The sequence below is a fragment of the Polyodon spathula genome, chromosome 27, assembly GCF_017654505.1.
Source record: "Polyodon spathula isolate WHYD16114869_AA chromosome 27, ASM1765450v1, whole genome shotgun sequence".
Lineage (NCBI taxonomy): Eukaryota > Metazoa > Chordata > Actinopteri > Acipenseriformes > Polyodontidae > Polyodon > Polyodon spathula.
This window is the reverse complement of record NC_054560.1, coordinates 4950454-4974571: the sequence shown is the minus strand read 5'-3', so window position 1 is coordinate 4974571 and position 24118 is coordinate 4950454. Positions and strand designations below refer to the sequence as shown.

At 42.4% G+C, this 24118-nt stretch overlaps 2 protein-coding genes across 7 annotated transcripts in view; both read left to right on the top strand.

Annotated features, from left to right (window-relative positions):
• LOC121301597 (small conductance calcium-activated potassium channel protein 2-like) overlaps positions 1–8239 on the top strand; it is a 41986-nt gene extending 33747 nt beyond the window's left edge. For 3 of the 6 annotated variants that reach the window (XM_041231124.1, XM_041231123.1, XM_041231125.1), the window contains exons 6-10: positions 668–778; positions 1370–1497; positions 3044–3052; positions 5354–5423; positions 6348–8239. In XM_041231124.1, the coding sequence (XP_041087058.1) occupies positions 668–778; positions 1370–1497; positions 3044–3052; positions 5354–5423; positions 6348–6632 (603 nt within the window). In that variant the 3' untranslated portion in view covers positions 6633–8239. The remainder of the gene's footprint in view (positions 1–667; positions 779–1369; positions 1498–3043; positions 3053–5353; positions 5424–6347) is intronic. The other 3 variants (XM_041231119.1, XM_041231121.1, XM_041231120.1) reach the window with 3 other exon arrangements.
• An 8207-nt stretch (positions 8240–16446) lies between these two features.
• LOC121301177 (MARVEL domain-containing protein 2-like) lies at positions 16447–23134 on the top strand. Its single transcript, XM_041230316.1, has 7 exons — positions 16447–16503; positions 17465–17541; positions 18396–19521; positions 20613–20794; positions 21143–21314; positions 22155–22205; positions 22724–23134. The coding sequence occupies exons 1-7, from the start codon at positions 16447–16449 to the stop codon at positions 22847–22849; spliced, it is 1791 nt and encodes a 596-aa protein (XP_041086250.1). The 3' UTR covers positions 22850–23134.
• Positions 23135–24118: the final 984 nt, after the last annotated feature.

Here is a 24118-nt window from a genome sequence, read left to right as displayed (position 1 = left end):
TTGTTTGTCTTAATGTTTTACTTACAAATGTGCATGGATCCCAAACACTGACATTTGATCTGAGGCATTTGGAAGTACAGTAATCTGCACTTGATAGATGCTTCAAAATAATTAAAAAGAAATAAAAGCAGTGGCTTGTTTTTTTGTCTTCTCCTGTAAAGTGATCTAAAGGCATGTTATATACCCCCCCCTTTTTAAAATCTGATAAGAAGCTATGAATAATTAAAAGCAGCGTAATCCAGATGGCACCTAGGCGGTGCAGGAATTAGGCAGGGGAAAGGAAGTTAATTGTGAAAGTGCCCTGAAGGAAACTCCCAGGGAGTGAGCGGGTGACAGACAGACTGGAAGAAAAGGGCTGGTGCAAAGAAAAGTAATACCCTCTTCTCATCTGTCAGCCTTTCAAATATATATTTTTTTTTGCTCAATTCAATGTGTGAAGTAACAAAAGAAAAGCCAAAAAAAGGCATATTGATACTGTGCAACTCAGCAGAAATGTATTGCCGTGTTTCTCAAGTCAAAGTGCATATAAGCAGTTACCTCAGGCATCGCGCACTGTTGAATCAGAGCAGGTCCTATATTAGTTTATCTCGAGTGGCATTCCCTGAACTGAACTTGCGCTGGGGCTGTGTTGAATAAGAGACTCTGCAAGCCATGGCTGTCTCCCCAGGGGGCCGGCTGCACAGCGCTGGTGGTTGCCGTGGTTGCCAGGAAGCTGGAGTTGACCAAGGCTGAGAAACACGTCCACAACTTCATGATGGACACGCAGCTCTGCAAGCGGGTGAGTGATCACCCCTGACAGCGTCGCCATGCCTTGCTTTAACACCGTAATGATTGCCAGCCATGGCTTTGCACTGTACTTGACTGTGCTTTTACCACGTTGCCACCATGCTTCTCTATAATATCTGGTGCTTGGACAGGTCTGCACAATGTTTTGCAAAGCTTTCATATACTTTAGTTTGCTATACCTTATTGTAAGGGTGAATTTGTGAACAAAAAGGTAGAATTGAGGAAGAGGGATAGCATTTTTTTGTTTTTTTATTCATTCAGTTCATGGAATAGGAAATCTCCTTTCTTAATTGTATATGTTATGCACACAGTTCTTTTTTACAACCATAACAGCACGTTTAAAAAAAAAAATTATACGGCTTATCATTAGAAAAATTAAATTCTCACCTGTCAGACAAAAAGGTACCGGTGTGGTCCGGCACAAATGAGCCCCTGCCTTGTTGTAGAAGCATAGCAACATGTTAAGCTAACTACAGTAATGCTGAAATATGATTTCTACACTATTCTACTATTACTGGTGCTTAACTCGGTCACCTGCCATGCATTACCTTTTTCTTTTTTTATTTCTTTTTTTCTTTGAAAGGTAAAAAACACGGCTGCAAATGTACTCAGGGAAACGTGGCTCATCTACAAATACACAAAACTGGTGAAGAAGATTGACCACGCCAGGGTGCGCAAACACCAGCGCAAGTTCCTGCAAGCTATCCACCAGTAAGTGTGCAGGGCTGAGCAGCGGAGGGAGGAGGGGTGGAGGGAAGGGCAGGGGGGGGGGGGGGGGGGGGGGGGGGGGGGGGGGTCAGGAGAAGAGGCAGTCGAGCCACAGCCAACTAATGAGCCAGAGTCTCAAAAGATCAGCAGAAAAAAAAAAAACTAAGCACTGCGGGAGAAATGTTTTTGGCAGTTAGGACCATTTATTGCAGCACAGTGTGAAAATAAAGACAAGTGCAGAATGTTCCTTGCAGTGAACATGACATTTTTAATCTTGTAAATTGAAGGAGAGCTATTGAATTATACACTTGAGAGATTACATTGACAGCCAAAGGGAAAAGGACAAAAAAAAAGACTTGCATGGAGGTGACCCCAGAATGCCCATCCTGCTACATAAGTTCAGATGGAAAGGGTTAGGGTTACTCATCCTCACAGCCTGGGGGGCTAGTTCAACTGGGGAGTAACCCTCACATTCTCATATACAGGGTCAAAGATGTTTGCTTCTTTTTATGAAACAAAATAACAGGTTATTTTTTTATTTTATTTTAGAAGAAAAAAAATTGCACTGGTTCACAACCTTAGTTAATGTGGCAGATTTTTAAAATTTTGTTTGGTAGATATTTGTTTAAAAAAAAAAAACGCATTTAAGACAACTTCACACGGTTCTATTTCCGGGCTGCAGAGAATGTGCACCTTCCAAACAACGATGAGCAGAGTGCAAGAAGATTTGTCTTGGGAAATCACAGATCCCAGTCGTCCACATTTAAAATAAGTCTTGTGCCTTCTGTAGTTTAGAGAAGGGGGCTCCAATCACATCCTTTGAAAGAACTCCCTTTGCAGAATGTTACATGAACCTAGACAATGCTGATTCTGCTTCTGAAAACCCCGTCCACCCCCGTGGAGGCTGTCTCCACGGGGGGGGGGGGGTTCAAGTTCAGTTTGACATAGGGTTTAGCTCATGTGTGGAGGTGCCTTGCTTTTTTTTGCCATAGTGATATGTGCTGTTGATCCCTCTCACAGACAACACAAGCCTATAGCCCAGAAAGAATGGGCCTGTGCTCAGCGTTTAGGAATCCTAGTGCAGTTGCCCCACTGTGTTGCAGATAGACTGCAGAGAAATCACAGACGGTTGTTAATGAGTGCATTTTAACTGTGGATCATCTGTTATATTGATCAGAAAAATCTGAAGAATTGCCATGTTACAATAGTTCAAACGAACAGCAGTTGCAGTGCAGTCAGGTCACGCTTTGCTGCGTTTAATGAACTTGTTCTTTATTTGGAGTTTCACAGTAACCCTTTTGTTCTGGATGTTTTTTTTTTTTGTTGTTGTTGTTGTTGGTCCAACAAACAAAATCCAAATCTTTTATAAACCCCCCCTCCACCCGTGGGGTTTTCCAGGTGGGTTTAGGATGTACAGCCCCCCCCCCGGGGGGGGGGGGGGGACACCCCCTGCTGAGAGTGAGAGAGCTCTAACAGTTAATCTGTTTGTGTAAGTTGTGTTTTTAAACTTGTGTTGTGTTTTTGTCTTTGTTTTGCTCAATCACTGCAGAGCTCAGAAGTAAGTTGTGTCTTCCGTGTTTTGTCTTTTGCTGTTTCTGAGCATGGTTGACATGCATGAGGTTTGGAGCTGTGAAACTTGGAAACGCTGATCTGAAAAAGCATCTCACAGGCTCAGATTACCCAGCCTGACCAGATCCATGCATCAATAAGCCTGCCCTGATCCATAGACCCCACAACCTGCCATATAATCTACTGCGCAAATACATTCTGCAATCACCTCCTCCGATCCATGCAATAATCACTAAATAATCAATCAGCTTAATCTCCCCACATTTATACAAAGCCCCCAATCTATCCAAGCAACACAATCTCATACAGTACTCAAACTCCACATGTCCACTCAGTTTTCTACTGCACATCCATATAAAAGAGTATAACTAAATTGCTTCTCTGTCACCATTGCCGCTCAGAAGTACGGACATTTTTAAATAGGCTTAGTTGTCACCTTGTAATACTGCTTATAAGTAAAGCATTACTTGGCTTCAGATTGTTAGACAACGTCAAGTACAGAAGTAAATGCAGCTGTACTTCGAAGTACCGTTCTAGTACTAAGTAGTAATCTATGCAGCAGTGACGTAGCGGTAGTGATTTGTAAGATATACTGCCCAGATCCATGGAGCTATGAAGAGCCTGGGCTGGGTGTCAGATGCTATGGAGTTCTGGGAAGATGCAGTCCAGCAGGGACCCTCCCTCAGCACAGGGGCTTGGGGTGTTCATCATCACAGCCTGGGGGGGGCGGGGGTAGTGCTACTGGGGAGTAACAGCTTGCATTGGGGACTTTTATGGTCAACACTATCTGTAGCTCATTCCACAGTAAATTAACAGGCAATTTAGCGCTGTTGAGAAAGAACTGCATGGTAATTATGTACTTGATCGAGGGTGAAGCTGTGGGTTTGTTAATTACTCAGTAACAATACCCCACTTCATTCAGCATCCATTCAATGTGATTGCAATGCAGAGCTGATTCCTCCTTTTAGTGCATGGCCACAGTCATAATGAAAAGTCACAGAAGTACAGCATGTGATTATCAAGAACATCTGTATGTGCTTGAAGGTAATGATGATTGTGCATTTAATCAGAAACTGTGTATGCAGTTAAAATATAATATATTTAAAACATTTTTTATGTATTTCCATGATACAGGATTGTAGATAGTAATACATAGTGATGTGTGGATAACAAGACTTTAGATGCTTCAGTGTACAAAGTGAAGATATAGTAAGCCTGGCAGTACTATAGGGTGTAGATACCGTACAGTACTGTACAGACATGCACACATATAGAAATAGTGCAGTAAACGTAATAGTCACTGCTATACTAGAGTAGTGTATTTGCAAAGCGCTGTCCAAGTTTTGTTTCTTTGCTCCCTTTTAAGACATGTGTAAAAACACAATGGCGTCAAAGATCATCGGACATCTCCACTGCCTATATTCTGCTGTCTTTCCCGTTGCTATCCCTGAGTCTGGGAGAGACGGGCTGGCACACTGGTGGCTGGTATTCCCAGTTAAACCATGGCACACATTCCTAGGTCACCTTGTAGAAGCTTAGTTCAAATCCTATGGGGTCCAGATATTGCAGATTCCTCAAAACCCCTGTAGTAACGTCAGCACTGAAATGCAGTATATCAAGGGGTGTTCCGAAAAATTCCTAGCCTGACACAGAAGCAGTGCAGATGGGGCCAAGTCCCTGGTGTTTATTTTTAACATGACCACCCTTAGAACTTGATTTGAATTGAACTTCAGGTATAGAGCATGGTGAAATCATGGTACAGCACAGGCAAGCATGGTAAACAAAAGAGAAGTATGGCAAAGCAGTATGAAAACAGTGGCAAGCTGATTAACTGCATAGTGTAGTGAGCACAGTTACACTGGTCAGCTTTTCTAAGGGTGTTGAAAGGAACTAAAAGCATTTTGGCCCTGCTTTGCTCCTCAAACCCGTACCACCACACCCGACTCTATCACTCCAGTGCCACGTGCCTACCCTCCAGCTCTCCATCGCTTGTGTGTCATTGCACCCTCTGACATCATTCTGATTGAACTGTGGGCATGCTCGATGCCATGGCTTAACACAACGCCCGCGAGTGAGGCTGTGTGGGAATGGGAATGGATGGAAGCAGCAAGATGTTTGAATGCTCTGAAAAGGTTTGCCTCTTGTTGCAGTTGCATGCTTGGTATGGCAAATCTGGACTGGGAATGTTTGCATGTGGACAAATGCATCAGTGTCTGGCCAAGGCTCTGCTAACAGTGTGGTGTGTTACTCTCCCCTCCCTGTGCACACCCCCCCCAACCCCTCCGCTTAGACTGCGCAGTGTCAAAATGGAACAGAGGAAGCTGAACGACCAGGCAAACAGTTTGGTGGACTTGGCGAAGGTGGGTATGCAAGATGTTCATCTTTTAATAAAGCGAGTTTGGAGAGGTGAAACCAGGAACGTGTGTTGACCTGACACAAACAAGATTGAGTATCCCACAATTAAAAATTCATGGTTTGCTTTTTGCTCCTCATTAAAAGTTTATTATAAGGGATTTGTTACATTAAATATTCCTTTTGCAGATGGAATATCTAACTATACATTGAGGACTGTTGTCATTAATCTTTATAAATAAGCAAGTTCTTCAGACCCAGATCATAATTTCAAGACTTTTGGCAAGATTTATTAAGCTTTCTGTTCCAATGCAAAGTTTGCACCAAATAGTAAGAAACTACTTGAACTTCCACCAAAATATGTGTGCTGTGTTCTTCTTTTAATACAAGAGGTATTGCACAGCAAACCCTATCTATCAGTGGTTTACACAAGTATTGCTATAGGTGCATTAAAGATTAAATTACAGTACAGTGTCGTTCTAAACACATTCTGACTCATGCAACTACATGCATATTACAGCTTTATTACAATGTTATAAATTCTGTTGTCATAGAATGGGGGTGGGGGCAGGAATTATTATTTTTTGTTCTACATTTTAATGAAGTGAATAGAAAATACAGATTAACTAAGATTTCAAACCTAGCAAGCAATAGTTTCTTTTTTGGTTTTGTAAAAAGTTGTACTTTTCAAATGAATGAATGGATGGTACAAACACCTGAGCAAAACCTATATATAGCCCTCGTTTTAAATTTTAAAATAAACATTCCCACTTTCCTCTCCTGGCTGCTAGCCTTTCTTGTTTTGTTTCTTTAGAAATAGAAAAAAAAATTAAATAGCGTGACTTTTCGACTGCTATTTCATAATGTTAAAATGAGCTGTGATTCCTATCCTTCTAGCTCTGGGTGACGTGGTGCTTGTTTTCTCCGTGCAGACGCAGAACGTGATGTACGACCTGGTGTCGGAGCTGCAGGAGCGCAGCGAGGACCTGGACAAGCGCATCGGAACGATAGAGGACAAGCTGGACTCCATCACGGGCAGCCTGCAGGCCCTGCCTGGCCTCCTCAGCCAAGCCATAACACAGCAGCAACGTGACTTCCTAGACGGCTTTGCGCAACGCTTCAGGCCGGCTTCGCTGGGGTCCGAGAGGTCCTGGACCCCCACTAGGCACCGGCGCTCGCCCTCCACCGCGCCACACACCTCCTCTGACAGCGGGTAACCAACCACCGGGACGACAGCAGCGACTGAAAAACAAGCGATCCAGACTGGAATAAAAAAAAAAAAAAAACAGTGAAGAATATGGTTTATGTTTAGCCATTGTATGGCTGTTCAAGTTAGCTTTTTTGTAAAGCCCTTGTATAGTTACTGACTGAGTTCAGGGTGCTGGGGTGGAGCTGGCTATCACACCGGATGAACCCTAAAATAAAAAAACTGTACAATGCCAAGGTTAGGCGCTGAGGCTGCCCCACAAGGGGGGAGCTCCTTGGCTGGCACAGGAAGCAGAGAGCACAGATACGGGATAAGAACCTGGATCCAGGTGCTACAGACTTCCTTCCTCCCTGCTCCTCCCTGTCAGGGTTCTTCTCTACGCAGGAAGGAGGCAGCAAGCCACACCCACAGAGGACGTGCTTTTCCTACAGAATTGAGAAACAGACCCCGCCCCCTTGCATGTTTCAGTGCACCTGGGGGCGGGGTTTACCCCTACAAAGCTTTGTCCCTTGGGGGAGAGGGTGGTGGTGCGGGCATCCTTTTCTATTTACAGAATTTCAGTGCAATTTTGTATCCATTTAACGAGGATAAAAGAAAATAGGATTTACATGCATCTCCTTTTTAGCAGGGTCCCGACAGCAGAAAGCAGTGACTATATTAAAAAAAAACACACTTCTCTAATACAAGAATAAACACTAACATTATCAAGGGTGGCCCTATAGCTCAGATACACACAGCACCTGGTAGGAGAGAGTGACTAAGTTTATTTACCAGAAGCTGACAAGTAGCTGCTACAGATATCCAAGCTAGTGAACATGGTGTACTGTCCTATTGAAATCTTAATTTTCGGGATATGTAAAGTATTGTTTTAAACTGTGGCCCTTAAATAAGGCGCACATATTAAGCCCAGCCCAGGAACAAAAAAAAGGCCCAATCCCCATACATACCAGTAGAAGTGGATGGGTTTACTAATAACAAACTCTGCCAAATGGGGAGGAGTTTCCTTACAGAAATTATCAACAGACCCCTCCCACTTGTTCAAAGGGTGTGGCTTATTCACACGAAGATAGAAGGGAGGGGCTAAGAACTTCTCTTTCCAATCTAAGTGGTAAAGAATAAACAGAAATGTCCCTTTTTTAAATAAATCAAAATATTTGCTCTTATTTTACCAGAATAATAAGAACTCTTATGCAAACACGTGCTCAATAAGTAACAAAAAGATAATAATAATAATAATAATAATAATAATAATAATAATAATAATAATAATAATAATAATAATAATAATAATAATACCCAGTGCTCCAGATAAGGTTTTGAGTCGTTGAGTAATTTATTCTCCAGTTTAAACTCTATGTGCGTAAATTGTATTTTGGGTGTGTAAAATGTAAATTACAGTACCTGCTTTAATGCTAGCTTATGGGGTATTCATTACCATTAACCAAAGCCTTGCATTTTAACTGTAATGCTAATTTAAACTACTGTACAAAAACTTTGTCTTATTGATTCCTCCTTTAGTCCTGCCTTAATAATATTAGTACTGTTATAGTCTGAGAAGTTGCTGCTCCAACAGAGAATATTATATATATATATATATATATATATATATATATATATATATATATATATATATATATATATATATATACACACACACACACATATATATATATATATAGAGATAGAGAGAGAGAGAGAGAGAGAGAGAGAGAGAGAGAGAGAGAGAGAGAGAGAGAGAGAGAGAGAGATTTACCTTCCAAAAATTCTGTTAACAGATAGATAAACTGGTTGGTCAGGCTGAGAAATCCAGACGCCAGACGCCTGTTCACCAGTCACAAGCACGCATTGCAAGTGCGAACTCTTGACTTACTGGTCATGTGTTTCTGCTAATTCCCAGCCAGGCTACAAGCTGTCCCATCGTTTATCTAGCTACCACATGCAGTATATTCACAATTTAAATATCATGACTAATTCATATTTTTTCAAAGTGTAAGACACCTCGTACTCAGCTTATCTGGAGCGCTGATTATCCCCAATAAAGAAAATGTTTACAAAAAGGGATTGATTGAAGTATAAAAGCACTCTTATAAACCAGGCTACAAATAGGGCATGTGTAAGTCAGCAAGCTTTGGATCGTCCTTGTGTAAGTCCATGCCAGTAACTGGTGCAGGACTCTGATACACTATGCATTCTAAGTTAGCATAAGAGGACTGGAAGGCTGTGAGGTTTTTCATCAGTACTCTGAGATAAAGCCCCATACCATACAATCTAATGTGAGAACAAGGGGTGAGCTGTCCATTTTCATTCCATCTCCTAATACCGCCATGTTCCTGATCTATTTCATGAAATATCTCCCAAAGAATATAAAAAATATGCTATCCCTTTTCAGCTCAAGCCACAGCATCCTTGTTAACAGTCCGGGTGCTGGGTTTTGGTGGGTCGACATCATTTCTAACCTTTTAACCACAGAGATACACGCAAACATGCAAGAGTTCACCAACAGAGCCAAAACAGCAGGGAAAAAGAGACAAACACCCCGACTGGGAACTGTGAAATTTAAACCTGAATGTATTGTACAGTAATCTAGAACAATTCAGTCTAACATAATTTAGTCTTCTAACATGGAAACTAAAAACATTTCAATGCTTCAGTGTCTCACTGTCATATTCTGTATTATAATGAAACATGAATCCACTGTGTCTGCTTATTATGTTCTTCCCATAGTTCAGCTGTGCACTTCCTCAGAAAGATAGGAAACAGCCTTTGTTGGCCGTCTGGTTCATTTACATGCTCCAATGATTTTGTATTACTTTCAGAGCATGGCAAAAATCACCTGCTTACCTTAGTAAGTGGTGCTGCAATAGATGTTTATAATCTCTTATGCTGAAGATATTGTTGCTTTTTAGCATCGGGTCAGTTTGGCTCAACTCTTGCATGTTCAGTTCCAGATCACTCTTAAAAAATCCCTGTGATTTTGGTTGGATTTTTGTCCAGTCCAAAACTCTCGCAAAAATAATTAAAAAAAAAAAAATTCCCAAACCTTCCAAAAAGTGCTTGAACACAAATAGACAACACTGGGACAGATCAGTGTGTGAGATTTCCATGGCCAAGGCAAACCAAAGCCATCGATTGCAATAGAGCGTTTGTGCACCGCCATGTGGGCCTCGAAGTGGCCAGGAAGGTTGGCATGCACTGTATGTGGGTATGCCCTCAATGAGGGTGCCACAGTGGATACACAAGATTGGGAATTCAAGAATCCAAGGCTAGAAATGGGCAGCCTTGATCTCGCGCCAGGCACATGGAAGAGAACGACCCTGATATGGAGCGCTCAGAAACGCAGAGACTAACAACGAATGCCCGCTAGCACCAGCTATCCAGCCCAACAAAAGGAGTCCTCTTCAACCACCTCCAATAACGCAGCCCTGCCCCATGCCCCTTCCCCAGCATTGCCCCAGCATTCAGATTCTGATTCCAGAATCCAGGGACCTTTAAAAGCCAAAAGTCACAGTAATGTAAAATAACGGAAGCAAGTAAGTATCTATTAGACCATATTATTTCTCGGTAGTGACATCAGATGATTTATAATTTTTTAAACAAATCAAAATATAAAATGTATAATCACTGTTTTATATACACTGCCACATTATGCATATCTAGTAGCACTGGAATAAAATACTGTAATGAATGAACACCGGTTGCCTTACTTTTATTTCTCAGTAGCTGGGCTGCTTACTGCTTTGTGAAAATATTACCATTGAGGTTCTCGTGCAGCATGGGGACAGCAGCGACACTAGAGAGCCATTACCTGTAATATAGTGTTGACAAGCCAGTGCAGTGTGATTTAGGAGCCAGCCAATTAAAAACATTACAGAGAATTCAGCACTGGCAGAGCTGAGAGCCAACAACGGCGCGGTGAGTTTAGAGAGCATGAAAAACCAACACAGCATAAAGTACATGGGAATCTATCAGCAGACTCACAGTTTAATTGTTCATATGGACATGCTTGTCTCTCTTCTTCCTTACACTGATGGCAAACCTTCTCCACACACCCCCACTCCCCCAACCCCCTCACACACAGAGTGTGTCTCTTTAGCGGCACAGGCGTTCAGATCTCATCAGTAAACGTGCAGTAACCACATGGCACGCTGAGCGAGCAGATGGGACACGCGTTCTGCACCAAAACTGCACTGCTCACATCCATCAACCTGCCCCACAGCACTCATACAGAGAGAGAGAGGGAGGGAGGAAGAAATAAAGCATGGGAGACTAATAGTGTGAGATACAGAGAGAGAGAGAGAGAGAGAGAGAGAGAGAGAGAGAGAGAGAGAGAGAGAGAGAGAGAGAGAATGAGGGGGGAATCTATCAACCTGCCCCACAGCTCTCAGACAGAGAGAGAGAGGGAGGGAGAAGACAGAGAGAGAGAGGGAGGGAGGGGGAATGAGGGGGGAATCTATGAACCTGCCCCACAGCACTCATACAGAGAGAGAGAGAGGAGGGAGGAAGAAATAAAGCATGGGAGACTAATAGTGTGAGATAAGAGAGAGAGAGAGAGAGAGAGAGAGAGAGAGAGAGAGAGAGAGAGAGAGAGAGAGAGAGAGAGAATGAGGGGGGAATCTATGAACCTGCCCCACAGCTCTCAGACAGAGAGAGAGGGAGGGAGGGAGGAAAAAAGCAAGGGAGAATAAGAGTGTGAGATACAGAGAGGGAGAGAGAGCGAAGGAGGGGGGAATCTATATCCGTACCCCACTGCACCACACACACAATACGAGCGGGGTCAGGGAGTGAGAGAGAGAGGAGAAAAGTGTTTTTTTTAATAATTACTCTCAGCTGTGCAGGGAACCTGTTTCTGTGCCAGAATGAAACTAATGGAAAATCCCATGTGCAGGACACCCCTGTTTAATGCCTGACAGGGAAAGAGAGCGAAAGAGAGGGAGGGGGAATTTATTGAGATGAGAATGAGAAGAAAGGAGAGAAAAAAGAGTGGAGAGAGTGGGTGATAGAGGAGAGAAGCAGAGTAATAGACAGAGAACAATAGGGATGAGTAATTGAGTGAGACATGGTAATAATAGAGAGTTTGAGAGGGAGAGAGAGAGGAGGTTCCTGCTCCTTCAGTCTGCACGTGTGTGTGTGTGTGTGTGGGGGGGGGGGAGTCGTGACAAAGCAGTGCATTGAGAAAATCATGCAGCAAAACACACACACACTGACACACACACACGCACTGACACACAGACACACACTAATACACACACTGACACACAGCACACACACACACACACTCAGCAGGGAAACAGGGAAAAAGGCAATCTCCCAGATAAGAAAGTGAGAGACTGCAGGATGGTAACAGGGCGGGGGTTAGAGACGTCTCCCAGTTAGCTACTTCATCAGTCTGTCAGTGAAGAGAGGGGGGGCTCTCCTTGTGCACAGAATAGAACTGGCATGCTTTTTGACAACCTGGTCCATTCAGAATCGAGTAATACCAAAAACACAGCATTTGCCTTCATGCATGTAATGCATCCAGGTCTGCACGGGTAAAAGCCAGTTTGCATGAAACACAAAAGGTTTTAATGGGGCCGGCCCCTGCTTTATGTTGTTGTTTGAATTTTCTTATTGGAAGCACAGATCTGCTATCCTACGGTTCTGTTCCAGTCAAAGCCAGGACCGACTACAGAACCTGACTCTTCTCTGTTTGACAAGCTTTGCTTTTTCAGACAGTCAACTATTTCCCAGTGGGAGGGATAAGGAAGCAATCACTGATGATGCTTTAATTCAACCCACATAAATATTGCTTCACTTTCGCATTCTTTTTTAAATGGCTGCATAAAGCAAGGATGATTAAAAGCATAACCATTGCAGTACCGGTATGACAGTTTGGTTGTTTGTTTGGGGTTTATTTTTCTTTATAACACAGTTTTGTTCATATTACAAAACAGGAAATAAAAAAAAAACATAATTTTCCCTTTAAAAAAGTTTACTTGAATTGGATTCTCTTTAAGCAGTTTTTAGTTCAAGCAAATGCTCACGTATAGACAGTGATGAGATGTCAACACTAAAGGTCAAAGTGTCATAGAGCTTGGCTTCTCTCTACGTCTCCAATCCCTTGGTTTCTGCTGCCAGCACAAGCTGTAGGATTAGGGAGCTGTTCATCATCCTTGTCTGTTATTACCAAACATGCAAACAGACCTTGCTAAACCCTCTTACACCGCAATACAGAGGAAAATGACTGACTTATAAAATTGTCTTTTTTCCCCTTGAAAATGTCATAAAACAACATTTTCAAACATTGATAATACTTGAGATTCCCTTATTGAACCTCAGTACTAGATTACAATCCTTCTGCCTGATCAGCCACGTTTCAAACTGCAGTTAGAACGAACAATTATTGTTTTCTTGGCTGCCATTCCTTAAAGAACGCTCGACGTGGTGGTTCTTGAGTTTCACGTTGCAGGTGCATCCTGGGATACAGATTTGTAGCAAAGCTATGTAACAGCTAACTGATGTAGCACTTATATACAGAACAGTCATCTCAATCCTCTGATCCTAAACGCCTCTCGTAAATTGTCTGTTTATGAGACCAATAAATCACCATTTTATCTTTCAGGAAATAAATTCAGGATTTTCTTTTAATTATGCAGTGAAGGGAGATCCATTCCCAACCTTTTCCAGTTCCACCAATGCATTCCCTTGTTGGGAATTGCTTTAAAACACACCCTCTGCTGTGATATATCCAAGCTCACCCATAATTGTGCGAGGGAATTAGCGCTCCAGTCAGGACTGATTCAATTACCAGCAATTGGAGCTGGAGCTGCTGAGGGATTCATAGGCGTCTTGGTGCGCAGGGCTGGGTGTAACTGGAGCCATGGGAGATGGGCTCTTTCGAAATGCTGAGCCTGGCCGAGATAAATCAGCCCAAGCATATCTCTGCTCATGAGTAATTTGAATGAATTAGCGCTGAACCTAACACAGCAGAAAGCGAGTCCCTTCTGCGCAGCTCTGTAGCAGCGTTGCAGCTCATACTTCCGCAGAAGCCCACTGAAGTGATTGTAGCTGATACACTTGTGTTAGCTGCTATATTTCTAAGCCCTGTACTGTGCTAGTTCTGCATGATGCAATCGGTGGGTTTGAAATGACGTCACTTAGGCACCCTTTTTGCGTATTCGTAAATTGCAGTTACAATATAGTTAATTTTAATTTCAATAGATTTCAGCCCTAGCCATGTCAAATAATGAACTAAGGTACTGACATGCAATTTGTGACAACAGTGCATGTTCTACGTATGTGCTTTGACGGTACAGCTACAGTGTAACTGGAAGGTTTCTGCACTGTCTGGCCAAGCTCTGCTGTTCCCTGTGCCGGTTTGATGGTGCTGTTTGTTTGTTTTCTCCATGGTAAAATACTGAAGTTGTTTTCCTCACAAGGCTGTCGGGGGTCTGCCGCTCCACCAAAAGGTCTTTCTGGCTCGCTAGAACCGCATGCTTTTGAACCCCCTAGACTTCTTTGAAGCCTAACATTTACAAACAAGAAAGGGATTTCCCAGCGAGCCTGCGGTGGCTGCTCCCTCTGCAGAGACACAGAGAGAGGAAACCTTTTAATTTCCTTATCATCTTTCCCAGGCTAGACGGCATTAGGATTTAAATATGTAGCCAGTCCAAAAAAAAAAAAAAAAAAAAAAGGATTTGGACAGTATAACAATTTGTCAGTACTTTTAAACCTTCAGCGAAGCACTTAAAAGAAACCAAAAGGACATATTTCCGAAGGGATTCCTCCAGGCATGTTGCAAACCCATAATGACCTTGGAGGGGTGATGCACATTGCTGAGAATTACTCTTTAGCAGAATTGCAAAACTATTGTCATGTGATCACTGGGTTGGTGCTAGTGATGTGATGATTCAGAGCATGTTGTTCATCGTACGGTTGCCACATTAATATTTTTAGTTTTGAGGAAAAATTAATCACAAAATTTTTCAAAAACAAGAAATGCACCTTTTGTTGAAGTCAGTCAGGTATTATCTGACAACGACAATGACGTCTTTGCTAAAGAATAAGATCAAATCAACACAGATTTTGATACAGGCAGTGCAGACAACAACCCAGAGGATTAATGGTTTTTGAAAAATAGAACGGCATCAAATTTGAAGCAATTCAGTTTCCAATAGTATACAAACTCCGGTTTAAGGATAAAGTCGAATTATTGAGCGGTACCCATCTACCCGACCAAGCAGACTGATGTTCCATTGGCAACGAAGGATTGGGAATGAGAGGGTTAACTCAGTACTGCCTCCCATCAATAATTTAAGGGAAAGAAAGAAGTAAACGAAACACAGAAACACAAAGCCTGTCACCATTTTTTAATTGGGTGCCACTTCAAACAGCCAATCAGGTTAACCCCTTACATGACACGACCCACACCTGTATACCAGCGCCCACTGTGATTCCTGAACCCTTTATCAACTTGTTTATGGGTAGTTGATATTGTCCACTGAATCAGAAGGGAAGTCCCCTGGTGAAAACACGACTGTGCAGTGTGCAGGGTGAGTCATGCAGTCAGGGGAGCGCAGGTTAGCATTCTGGCAGTGCCGAGTTGTCAATCTTGGTTTGGGATTGCCGGGCGTCCGGTGTGATCAGAGGAAGCTCCTGAACCTCCCGTTCTTCTTTTGAGTCTTTTTTTTTCGGAACATTGACAAACACTTGACAGAAGTGAGTTGTTTGCCCAATGCTTTCCAGCCTGTGGGTGCAATTCCTGCCTCCCTAACTGTCCTTCAAAGTGGGCTCTCGCGGTGCAGCCGGCTTGTTCTGGTGTCTGTTTACAGGATCATTGGAAATGGCAGCTGAGGGGTGGCATCTCCGTTTACACATGTACACAGGAATTTATTAAATTACTCAACGTGCCTTCAGTAACAAAGGCTGTGGTACGTTCCAGAAGGGGGGGGGGGGGGGGGGGGGGGGGGGGGGGGGGGGGGGGGGGGGCAGATCTCAACACAGTAGAAAAAAAGGAGATGATTGATTTAATTCCTTAATTCCACGCCAAGTACCTCCATCGGCCACAGATTAATTACTGCACGCTAATACACAAATATGCAAATGAGAATTCAATTCTTTTATAACACGTTCTTTGAAATGAGGGCAGGACCCCAGCAAACTGGCTGGATATTTATGGGAACAGAAACAAATGACTGTTCTTTCTACAGCAGCAATTTCAGTGTTCATTTATCAGAGCTGAAGTCACCCTATATATCTGTTAAACAGTTTGATAATTAAAATCCTATGATTCCTTGGTATACACAAACCCATTCTCGACGTTCAATATATTCCCATACCTGTACAATCGACCATTCCTGCAAACTTCTAATCGAGTTTCACTCCCTTGGTAGCAAAACTTGATTGACAGTAGTCAACACGCTACCCTCTATTTCAATATTTTGTTCTACACATTGCCTTGCACAGATAGCATCATCTACACATTGCCTTGCACAGATAGCATCATCTACACATTGCCTTGCACAGATAGCATCATCTACACATTGCCTTGCACAGATAGCATCATCTACACATTGCCTTGCGATAGGGTTAGAGATGATCGTAAAAATGGCCTCCTCACTGACAGTAAAAATGATTCGGAAGTGGTTGATGACTTCTTTCTGGGACGACCTTGTAAAGGCGCAGCGTTGGGGAATTCAGACCAGGGAGTTTCATACTGAAGTGATGAGAGAGAGAGAGAGAGAGAGAGAGAGAGAGAGAGAGAGAGAGAGAGAGGGGAAGGGGGAGAGAGACTACATCAGCAGGGATAGGGTAATGAAAGCAGATTTCTGGTTCTGTAACCTTCTGGGATGGAGAGCTGTCTGTACAACATTGGTACCAACATGAGCAGCCACTACCCTCTGCTGGTCAGTTTGGGATGATGCACTGCAAAAATAAATACAAATACAAAATAAAATTAACGGTTTGGAGGGAAAAGAACGTTGTAGTGGGCCCTATTCACAGAACTTGAACCCATGAGTTATTTAAAGAATGTTTTTATTTTTTTACTACAGTCGATGCAATCCACAGCCATTTCCCCAGGACTCTAAAACAGCTTATCCTGGTGGTGTGTGCTGTAGGTTGATCAAATAAACCCCATAGAGTCCTAGTTCTGTTGGCGAGTCCATTTTGAGAAGTGTTGTGTTTTTGAGTTTTTCAGAACTAACACTGGGATGAGCAAACATATAAATGAAGCAAACAAACAATAAGATAAGACAATGTGATAGCTAATAGTATGACAGGCTCCAATGAGTGCCTGCTTTAGATACATTCTATTAGTAAGACCCATTGCCCTGGTGCTAATACCAGTGGTAGTTACAGGTCACTTGAGGTTGGCATTAGCAGTGAAGCCATGAGAATGTAATAGGAATTCCAATGGAGCTCCGTTTCAGTTTTACAATCTTGTCTTTTTGTCACAAACGGTTTCTTTTTATTGTTTGTTTTTCTAAACATCAACAAGAATTGTTTCTAATTTTTAATAATTTAATAATTGTTTCATTTTCTTGTTCAAGGACGAGTGTTTCAGGACTGCGCTGGTAATGAAGCGTAAAGCATTGAGAATTCTGATGGTGTGCGTGGGAGAGGCTCAGTGGGATATTTGAAGTGTAGCTGCTACAGTGTCTAACAGACACACTGGAGGAGAGTCAGTGTGCCTCCAGGCCCCTCTGCAGAGTTAACTGGTGGTAGCAGCCGCCTAGTGTTTGCAGGAAGCAGACAGCTGATAATGAGTTTCAGGTTTAATGTTTAAACTTCGGTCCAGTATTCCCTGCTCATAGATAAGGGAGCTGAGTCAGCTGGGCAGGTAGAGGAGAGCAGCCATTTTAACAGGCGTCTGTCTCTCAGAAAACAGCACAGAACGGAAGAGAGTGCTCCTGGCTACCTGAACAGCAGCCTCCCAGGACAAGGTAGAGTCATTCTCTGTGGAGTACTGGACCCTTTCACTTTCCAGGGAACTTTTACCAAGCTTTTGATCCTTTGTTCAAGTTTTCTTTCAACAAAAAAACAAAATTAAATAATAGTTTTGCACAGATTATTTCTTACTAGATTTCTAACTTTAAACTGTAAAACTAGACCACTGTTGTCAGGTAAGACTACAAAACAGAAAAGGGTTTTTACATTTACCAGCAGTAAAGCTTGGAGAGGAGGGAGGGAAGGGTCTGCTCAACCCTAGACATGACTTTAACTGCACGAAACTCACTGGATTCTAATGGGTTTTTAATAAGTTACTCAGCCAGGAGGAAGAAAACCGTTTGTGTGTGTGTGTGTGTGTGTGCGTGTGCGTAATCGAGTCTTTAAAAGAAATGCATGCATGTAATTGTGACTAGAAACCTCTAGCTAATACTGAATGTATATGTTAGGATCCCAACCTGAAATGTAATTCTCTTGTCTTGGGGTTCACAGTACAGATCAGAATTAAATTGGCCTTACCAAGGGGTGTTCTTGGTTTAGTCGGTTTAATTAAAAACAGAAATATAGAAAATCACTGTCATTTAATGGTGTAAATGTAAATAAATAGGTAGTCTTTATCTGCGGGATAGTCTATGAAATGCACCTGGATTTATTTGCACACAATATGATATTATGTGTTGATGACTGTCTCAGTCTGTCTCCCTGACCGGATTCAAGTGCAGGTTCCTCTGCAGACAACAGCATGCCAGCATCACCACATGTGCCTTCCAAGTTATTAGTGATTAAACACAAGAAAGCAAATCCTTTAAAGAACTAGAATGACTTCGGAAGACTTGCCTTCTTACTCCAGGGCCACTCAGAGCCAGAGGAGGCTAGTTACCTACCTGGACGATGATCTGGATGAACCTTTAACCTTCCAAAGGCAAGTTTTGCCCTCACAGTTTTTAAAGCAGGATTGTGACAGCGATTCCAGCGAGGCCCCCCCTCTCCCGAGCACCCCCCCTGTCAGGGATGTGAATAGCTCTGAATCCAGAGGAACTGCAAGAAAACTGATACCAGAATCCTGGGGCAACTTCTTCAGGAAGTGGAAGAAGGGAGGCCATTCCCAGCAGGATTCTTCTGAGAACTTCCTGCCAGATGGAAGTGGGGGTACCCCCCCGTTAAGCCCTCTCATGGACCGCAGGAACTTTGGGGATTACGGGGCCAAGCTGGACACCTGGGGGTCAAGCTTGTCGAAAGAACTTCTGCCTCCTTTCCCGGATGGCTACACCGTGGACTACGGCCAGGAGACCCCTTCGGTCTTCAGAGACCCCTTCGAGCCCTCTGAAGACAGCATCCATCCGGCGGAGTATTACGCAGAGAAGATGGAGGTCTACCAGCAGAAATATTCCTACATGAAGTCCTGGCCTGGGCTGCTCAGATTGTTGGCTGGGATTGAGCTGATCTTCGGAGGCATGGTGTTTGCCTGTGTCTGTGCCAACATCCAAAAAGACAGCCAATGGTACAACATATATGGCTACCAAGCCCAAAGTTACAGCTATGGAGGGTATTATGGAGGACCGGGGGGGTACATCTATAGCGGGCCCATGACCCCCTTTGTATTGGTGGTGGTCAGTCTGGCTTGGCTTCTGACTGTCATTTTGCTAGTGCTGGGGTTGACCATGTACTACAGGACCATCCTTCTGGACTCTCACTGGTGGCCTCTAACGGAGTTTGCGATCAACCTGGTGATGTTTCTCTTGTACATGGCAGCAGGGATCGTGTACATCAATGACATGAACCGCGGGGGAATGTGCTACCTAACCCTTGGAATCAACCCGCTGATGTCCAACTTCTGCAGGGTGGAAGGGAGCCAGATGGCCGGCACTGCCTTCCTGTTCATCAACATGCTGATGTATCTTATCAGCGGCATCGTCTGTCTGAAGATGTGGAGGCACGAGGCCGACAGGAGGCATGCTGCAGTGTTTGGATACGAGGTGGGTCTTGGGGGATCAGTGAATCCTTTCGGGTTGTGTTAAAGTTTTATATTTTTAGTTAAAGGTTTATAGAGCTCAGGTTTTTTTTTTTTTGGTTTGACTAGCCACCCTGAATCCATCTCGCACTGGCATAACTTTGGTGCCAAGCATGAAAATGAACAGAGATTATAGTCAGAGTGACAATTCATTTTGGGGTGCTATTATTGTTATTATTATTATTATTATTATGTTATATTGTTTTCTAAATTAACCTCGTCATAAAACCAACCAGTCACAAAATCATGTTGCAAGTGTATTGCCAGAAGAACACAGTGTTGTCTTTCATAGAAACTGCTTCTGTACATGTATTTAGAGGTCAAGGTCCACATATAACATTCAACCCCCTCCTGATGTGGGGTGTTTTCCTGACCTACCGAAAGGCTGATGAATGTGGAAGGTGAGGAGCTAGCTCGATATAACACTGACAGGGGTCAGTGAGCAGCAGGGGGGCGTGCCAGCCCCCAAAACAGAACAGTAAACACCAGTACATCAAGCCAGCCATCCTGGGACCCTTCACACCTGGTACCTGATAGACTGTGTAATATATGAACACCCTTCGTCTCCCACAGGCACACCTCCCTGTATCTGACAACGCGGAGGTGAATTATCGGGATGTTTACTGTAAGGGGAAGTGGAAGTACTTTTTAACGACTTGCGGTATCGCTTCAAATTAATTTTTAATTTAGTCATTTTTAAAATGGTTTTTGTATAGATGTTAGCGCCCTCTGTTTGGGTGCCAAATAGAATATTTTTCCAGCTGTAATTCGACAGCTGGTGCAATCCCTCATAATAACAGGACTGCTAGTAATAATAATAATAATAATAATAATAATAATAATAATAATAATAATAATAATAATAATAATAATAATACAAGAAACATACCTTATTCGAAACATTGTAACAATGCATCATTTTTAACAGTGTTAATTGTTACACTCATGGTATGAATGAATATATCTGTAGCAAAACATTTATTAGACACGATACTCAGGCTCCTGGGGGTGTAATGAATTACGGTGTATCGAATGCCATTTCCACCCTTGTCCCAGCCGCCCCCGTCTCCTGCCAGATCCAGATCCAAGAGGATCGTGTTCGAGGACGAGCTGAGCCACGCTGGACGAGCCAGCAAACAGATCCACTTCTCCGAGGAGGGAGACAACCGGGTCGTCCTCAACCGGTCCATCCCCACCGGACACGTCCCCAAACCCCATGTCATCCCCGACTACATCATGTGAGTGAATCACTGCTCTCTAGCAACCTCTCCATCATCAGGGTTTAACAAGAGCTGTGACAGCAGCACCACACAATCGCACCTCTATTCCCAGTGAAGAAGCTCCCATATAAACAGGACTTAGCAGACAGGCACAGGATAGCCTGGAAATCTTCTTCTAGGCTTGTTAGACATGTTCAGAATTGAAGCTCTTAAAACCCAAATTCAGTTCAGCTGAGACATTTTATAACGTAGTGTGTTAAATTGCTCCACAATCACTTTCTTACTGTATGCCTATCCCCAGCTAAAATATTGGGTGGAATCGGGCTCACAGCTGGTGCCAGTAACAGTGTCTGTCTGTCCCTACAGTAAATACACAGAGATCCATTCCCCAGAGGACCGGGAGCAGTACAAGGCAGTCTTCAATGACGTGTACCCTGAGTACAAAGAGCTGCACGTCAATATTCAGGCCATGCAGAGGAAATTCACTCAGCTGGATGCCATGATGAGCAAGCTTCTACACAACACAGACAACCCCCAAGTCAGTGTCATTATCCCCGAAAGTCAGCCAGTGCATACATTCAGCACTATGCACAGATCTGGCCAGAGGTTTTGCATCACTTCATAAAGTCGAATGAAACCTGCTGAATAACGTTTCGTTAACATGTTGAATTGCCTACCGCTTTATTTTTCCATATACTTAACGAAAAAACTGACTGATTTTCTGCTATATCATTTTGTAGTTTCTTTGATTACACGACATTAAATAAAAGATCGGAATTATGTTCGTCTAGTTTTTTTTTGTTTTGTTTTTGTTTTTTATTAAGTTTCAATCCTAAAATTCTCAATGATGCAAAGCTTTTGGCCAGATCTGTACAACACTTAAGGATGTTTTTTTTTTCCCTGAACTACTAGAGTGGCTTAAACATGTCTGGTAGCTTTTTTCAACACCCTTAAAATCAATGCCTGAAGGGAAAACTAAGGGGAAATTTTACTTCAGATGTTTAATGCAACTGGTCACTGGTATGGAGAGCGATGCATCAATTAAACCCTTTTTGGGAGTGTGATAGCTAACAGTATGACAGGCTCCAATGAATGCCTGCTTTAGATACATTCTATTAGTAAGACCCATTGCCCTGGTGGTAATACCAGTGGTAGTTACAGGTCACTTGAGGTTTGCATTAGCAGTGAAGCCATGAGAATATAATAGGAATTCCACTGGTTGCATCTGTAGTTAGGCACATGCTATGCAGCTCTGCTTCGGTTTTACGATCTTGTCTTTTTGTCATAAATGGTTTCTTTTGTTTGTTTGTTTGTTGTTATAAACTTCAACAATAATTCTTCCTAATTCATTTTCTTAATTCTGTCTCCGCTGATGTAGGAGCACGAGAGAATCAAGAGAGTGCTGAAGGAGTACCAGAAGAAAAAGAATGTCAGTTGTTTCACGGTTACTCTTCAGATCTACTTTGTTGGAAAAGCTGGAATTCTTGGGGGGGGGGGGCATTACTGAGTGGGTTTAAAGCAGTAAAAATGTTTATAGCTTTGAAAGGAGGACTGTGGAGAAACGGCTTTTGGCCAAAAACGATCCGAAAGAAATCTTTTTTTTAATCATTTAAACCTTTTGTGTACATCCCAAATTTTTTCCATATATATAACTCCAGTCAAACAAAACTCCACACAGGGTGAAAGTCAACAACAAACAAAATATTTGGGCACTTTTAGTTTGTTTTCAAAAACAATAATGACCGTTTAATATCTATTTAAACACTACTTGGCCTGTGAACTCATAAGGTAGGTTTTGTCACACTTTACTTCCTTCCTTGTGGACATTATTTTGACCTCAATAAGCACTGAGTCGTTCGTGACATTTGGACACCCCCACCCACCCCCCCCCCCCCCCCCCCCCACACACACACACACACACAATTGACTATATCTATTTGTGTACAGGACTCTGTTGTGATGGAGAAAAAGGAACGCTGTGAATACTTGAAGGAAAAGCTGAGCCACATCAAGGGGCGGATCCAGGAGTTCGATCGGAAGAACATGGATGGCAGTGCCGCGCAGTCACTGTGACCCGAGATCTGACTGTCTCAGCCAGGCTCCTCGCCCCAGGGCCGTTTATTTAAAAACTACAGTAACAACATCCACCACTGACCACAGACATGCCGAGAACCAGCAAGCGCGCCCACTGCACACGCTTATGTTAGAAGCCCTGCATGCAAGCGCATTTGATGTAAAGAAGAGCTGTCTGAAAACTCCACAAGATTTAAGTTTTTATGAACAATCAAGCTGAAAAATAAACTGTATGACACACTGCAATGGCATAAATGTTAGATTTCTTTCATTGTTATTGTTGATGTTTTATATTGTAGCATGTCAGAAATATATATATCTATATATATATATATATATTATCTAAGAAAGTAACCAATAACAACTTTATAGTAGATATAATATATATAATATATATAGATATATATATATATAATAAATTTTTCAGACAAACTGTTTTGCCGTTGAGTTCTCAACGCTGCTTGGTCGAATCAGCAATAGCTGTTGGATCTTTTTTGGTTTGAAAGGTTTAGTTTTCCAAATCAAAAAATACCTGGAGCTGGATCTCGACGTAGAATTGCATTGCACCGTTTTGTTTTATATGTATATATAAATTATAATACATATGTATAAATTATTTAAAAATTTTTGTTCATGGTTTTTTTGATGTTCACAACAGTTGCATTAAACGGTGAATTTGCCAATAATACAAAATTATGTCTGTAACAGTACATTGTAATTTTCATTAACATTTGTATTATAATAGTACTGGGCTGACGATTTACCATTAATTTACGTCCAGGATGCATACTTAAACAATTTGTTCACACGCTTAATATATATAATATATAATATATATATATATATATATATATATATATATATATATATATATATATATATATATATATATATATATATATATATATATATATATATATAGACAGACACACACACGCACACTGGCGTTAGGATCCATCGCAAACTCTATAACGCATTCGTGCATATCAAACCGTTCCATTGTTTCATTCTATCATGTTGAATGAGTCGCGATACTTCAAACGCTGAAAGTACCGTCACCTTGCCCGGTGAGGACGTGCTGCAGTGGAAATATATAGAAAATGTCGAGCCTGTCTCTCTCTAACACACACACACACACACACACACACACACACACACACACACACACACACACACACAGAGTAGAGTAGAGTAGAGTAGAGTAGAGTAGAGTAGTAGGCAGGCAGAGGGAGTGATCGATGCAATGCTGTGCAACCTTCAGCCCCGAAG